This window comes from Alternaria viburni, assembly GCF_023758015.1.
Source record: "Alternaria viburni strain BMP 2772 chromosome Unknown scaffold_14, whole genome shotgun sequence".
Classification (NCBI taxonomy): Eukaryota; Fungi; Ascomycota; class Dothideomycetes; order Pleosporales; family Pleosporaceae; genus Alternaria; species Alternaria viburni.
The window spans coordinates 717528-722466 of record NW_026055783.1 but is presented as its reverse complement, the minus strand read 5'-3'; the positions used below and the strand labels follow the sequence as shown (position 1 = coordinate 722466).

General features: G+C 55.2%; 1 protein-coding gene across 1 annotated transcript; it reads left to right on the top strand.

Annotated features, from left to right (window-relative positions):
* Positions 1-337: 337 nt before the first annotated feature.
* VPS10 (vacuolar protein sorting/targeting protein PEP1) lies at positions 338-4939 on the top strand (the record flags this gene model as incomplete). Its single annotated transcript, XM_049355811.1, has 4 exons — positions 338-784; positions 834-1024; positions 1072-4266; positions 4318-4939. The coding sequence occupies 4 exons, from the start codon at positions 338-340 to the stop codon at positions 4937-4939; spliced, it is 4455 nt and encodes a 1484-aa protein (XP_049209840.1).

The following is a 4939-nucleotide window of genomic DNA, read 5'->3' as shown; positions in this document are numbered from 1 at the left end:
AGGACAGCTGAGCTATAGCGTCCGACGCGCGGGAGGGCTGCTTGTGTACGTATCTGTCCAGTTGGCAGCCCATCATCGCGCAACTGCGCCTCGCAACCCAGAATTCGTTGCATTCCCCTGCATTGTTTCCCAGCCATTTCTACGCTTTCACAGCAACGTTTGCGCGCCGGTTACGCCTACGCCACCACGGCGCATCGACTGTTTCAGACTGCCAAGCGTCATCGGGGCTGCCATTGCATAGCTCTGAGGCTGTGATTGTTCCCGCAGCCAGCTGTTCTCTCGCTTTGCGCATTCACCAGACCCCATCACACACGTTTACCCTCGCCTCTATGCAACCATGAAATACAACAAGGGCCTCCTGCTGCCCGCCCTGCTGGCACTAGCATCCACCGCCGCCGCGAAGAAAGAGGACCCGCTCGTTGCGGTGACGCCATTCAAGAATGACCTCGTCAACCTTATGTACTTTGACGATTCCGGCGTCGCCTTGCTCCAGGAACTCGAGACGGGGAGCATCTGGCGGTCGCAAGATGCCGGCAAGGGCTGGGGCAAGATCGACGAGTTGCGCGGACTGGGCATAATCAAGAGTCCGTATGACAACAAGGTCGCGCTGGTCCTGGGCGAGAAGAAGCATTGGATCACGTACGACCGGGGAGACAACTGGGACAGCTTTGAGACGGAGCTTCCGCCGTCGCCGCAAGTACCGGTCAACTGGCATGCGCAGGACAACAAGAAGATCATGATCCACGAGATTGAGAACTGCTTCACTGCGCCATGTCTTGGACGAGTATGTGTTCTATGCCCTTTGTAGCAATTCAGCGACTGACCCCAACCAGACATACTACACAACCGATGGCTTCAAGTCAGAGCCCAAGGTCCTCGTTGACGACCGCCGCATGTGCCAGTGGGCCAAGGGCGCCGAGCGCTTCCTCGAAGGCAAGGACAAGCACGACGACCGGATACTGTGCATCACAAGAGGCAAATACTCGGACAGGTCAAAGGACTTCAGGCTCCTGATATCCGACGAGTGAGTGGCGACGGGCTAGAACCGCAGGCAACAGCTAACAGGCGCAGTTACTTCAAGAACGAGGAGGAGCCCGTCATGTCCTCCGGCCGGACCGTCCAGGGCATGGCCAACATGGCTGCTGTCAAGGGCTACATCGTCGCCGCCGCCAAAGCCGAGCACTCGAGCGAACTCGCCCTCTACGTAACCCAGGACACCGAGACATGGCACCATGCCCAGTTTGGCGACCACAAGATTGAGGAAAACGCATACACTATCCTCGAATCAACCAACTACAGCATACAGGTCGACGTCACGACTTCCAAGTTCGTCGACATGGGCAACCTCTACACCAGCAATTCAAACGGAACCCACTTCACCAAAAACGTCGAACACACGAACCGCAACGAGGGTGGCTACGTCGACTTCGAGAAGATCGCCAACATACAGGGTGTCGTTCTGGTCAATACTGTGGATAACTGGAAGGAGGTGGAAAGGTCAGGCCGGGGCAAGAAGCTCAAGTCGCGCATCAGTTTTGATGACGGCAGGTCGTTCGAGAAGCTCACAGTCAAGGGCAAGGACACGGAGCTGCACCTACACTCTGTAACCAACCTGCACAACAGCGGGAGGGTCTTTTCGAGCCCAGCACCCGGTATCGTCATGGGCGTTGGAAACACTGGAGAGTACCTGGGCAAGTACACCGACGGCGATCTTTACGTCTCCGATGATGCGGGTCTCACTTGGGAGTTGGCACTTGAGGAGGCGCACAAGTACGAGTTCGGCGACCAGGGCTCCGTTCTAGTAGCCGTGTTTGACGAGGGCGACACCGACGAGATCAGGTACTCATTCAAGCACGGACGAAAGGATACCTGGCAGAAGATCAAGCTTGACTACAAGATCCGCGCACGCGAACTCACGACCCTACCTGACTCGACGAGCTTGAAGTTCATGTTGTACGCATCCAAGAAGAAGAAGGAAGGTGGCGGCCGAGAACATGTCATCATCCACCTCGACTTTACCGATATGATGAAGAAGTGCGGCGACAGCGACTTTGATGACGAATGGTCTGTGCGCAAAGATGCGGACGGTGACCCGAGCTGTGTCATGGGCCACAAGCAGTTATTCCGCAGGCGCAAGTGGGACGCCGAGTGCTTCGTTGGTGAGGTCTTCAAAGACCCTACACCAAGCTTCAAGCCATGCGATTGTGACATGTACAGGGACTACGAATGCGACTTCGGTTTCACGCCCACTGGAGAAGGCAAGGAGAAAAAGTGCGAGCCTGACAACACATTCCGCCTACCGAGCGGCGCTTGTGAGGGTGACGCGAAGACATACAAGGGTAAGTCGGGATGGAGGAAGATACCCGGCGACCAATGCAAGGGCGAAACGGACAGAGACAAGGAAGTTGAGCGCGAATGCGACGACGCAGAGAAGCCACCACCGAAGAGTGATAAGATTACCAGCGAGATCACCAGGTTCAAGGGAGGCGAATTCTTGGAGCAATACTACCTCGAGGGTAACACCCAGAGTGACCCTGAGGGTAATGACCGGGACAAGGACGAAACAGTCGTTATGTTGACCGACGAGCGAACGGCTTACATCACTCACGACCATGGAAAGAAGTGGAAGAAGGCCGTCGATGATGAGGTCGTTCGGATCTATCCTCATCAGTACGACAACAACAGGGTCTACTTCCTAACCGCCGGCAAGAAGTTCTACTACTCTACAGATCGTGGACGTCATGACAGCATCCGCTCTCACCAGGCACCCGTCATGCCCAACAAGGAAAGGCTGCAGATCATGCAGTTCCATCCCAAACAGCAGGATTGGATCATCTGGATGGGCGGAAAGAACTGCGACAAGCTTGGCGACAAAGACTGTCACACTGTAGCCTACGTCTCACAGAAGAATGGTGAAGAGGAAAGCTGGGACCCGCTTGTACCTTATGTCAAGAAGTGCGCCTTCGTATGGCGCGAGGCCGGTCGAAGTGTCAAGGAGGAGCAGGTATTCTGCGAGCAACACACAAACGAGGAGATGAGCGCCCCACTTGAACTCATTTCCAGCGAAGACTGGTTCAAGAAGAAGGATGTCAAGTTCAAGTCTGTTGTAGAATTCGCGACCATGTCCGAGTTCATCGTTGTCGCAACAAAAGCCGATGATGGCACCCTCCACCTGGATGCCAGTCTCGACGCCAACACCTTCGCCGATGCCAAGTTCCCTCCTAAGTTCTTCGACGTTCACCAGACTGCCTACACAGTTCTCGATAGCTCCACTCATGCAGTCTTCCTCCACGTGACAGTCAACCCAGCACAGGATCAGGAGTATGGCTCTATCATCAAGAGCAACAGCAATGGCACGTCTTACGTGATGAGCCTGAGCGCCGTCAACCGGAACACAGAAGGCTATGTCGATTTTGAGAAGATGCAAGGTCTCGAGGGAGTTGCTGTCGCCAACGTCATTGTCAACGTCGATGAGGTCAACAAGGGATCCAAGAAGAAGAAGCAAAGTCGTATCACACACAACGACGGCGCGGACTGGGAAGCTCTGCAAGCACCCGAGAAGGACTCAGAAGGCAAGGCATATGACTGCGACGTTTCGGATAAGAACAAGTGCGGTCTACACATCCATGGATACACCGAACGCGCCGATGCTCGGGAGATGTACTCTTCCCCGACAGCAGTTGGATTGATGCTTGCTGTCGGTAACGTGGGCTCAGAGCTGACCACCTTTGGCGAAGCCAATACGTTCATGACGACCGACGCAGGCATTACCTGGACAGAGATCAAGAAGGGCACCTACGCCTGGGAGTTTGGCGACCAAGGTTCTGTCATCGTCATTGTCCGCCGTGGAGAAGACACAGATCACGTCTACTACTCGCTTGACAGCGGTGCGAAGTGGAACCTATACCAGTTCTCCGATCACAAGATGCGTGTCGAAGCCATTACCACTGTGCCCAGCGACACCTCTTTAAACTTCCTCCTTTGGGGCAAGGATAGCAAGGAACTTGTTGCTGTCAACCTTGACTTCTCCGGTCTACCAGAGTTCAGCAAGCCTTGCGAGCTCGACGAAGAGCATCCCACAAGCGGTGATTATGACCTCTGGACCCCGCAACATCCTCTACAGCAAGAGGAGCCACAATGTCTTTTCGGCCACGTAGCGCAATACCACCGCAAAAAGAGGGACGCTAAATGCAAGAACGGCCAGCGTATCGACAAGATGCACAAGATTGCCCGAAACTGCTCCTGCACCAGACGGGACTTTGAATGGTAATACCCACTTCTCACTTTTAACAGGCGACATGAGTTAACATTCAACAGTGCATACAACTACGAACGCGATGCAAGCGGCGACTGCAAGCCTGTTGCCGGTCTCGAACTCCCTGAAGCCTCAGCCGTATGCAAAGACAAGAACGTGAAAGAGTACTACACGGACGTCCGATTCCGCAAGATCCCCCTCTCTACCTGCGAAGGCGGCCGAGAGCTCGACAAGACGGGTGACGTGCAGCCTTGCCCTGGCTTCGAAGAGGACTTCCAGAAGAAGCACGGCATCGGTGGCTTCTCGCTCTTCTTGGCTATCGTCCTTCCTTTTGCTGCCGCAGGTGGTATCGGATATTATGTGTGGAAGCACTGGGACGGCAAGTTCGGTCGCATCCGCCTCGGCGATGGCAATGGAGGTGGAGCGTTCGACTCGGACCAACCATGGGTCAAGTTTCCCATCGTCGCTGTATCAGGCCTTGTGGCTGTCGTCAGTGCGCTACCCCTACTCGTGGGCAGTGTGTGGCGATGGGCGGCAGGCAGAATGGGTGGCGGAGGTGGCTACGGGGGATACGGCAGGACGTATACTTCTAGAAGCAGTTTTGCGCGTGGCAGGGGTGACTACGCGGTTGTCGATCCCGACGAAGGAGAGCTGCTGGGCGATGAGAGTGACGAGGAAGTATAG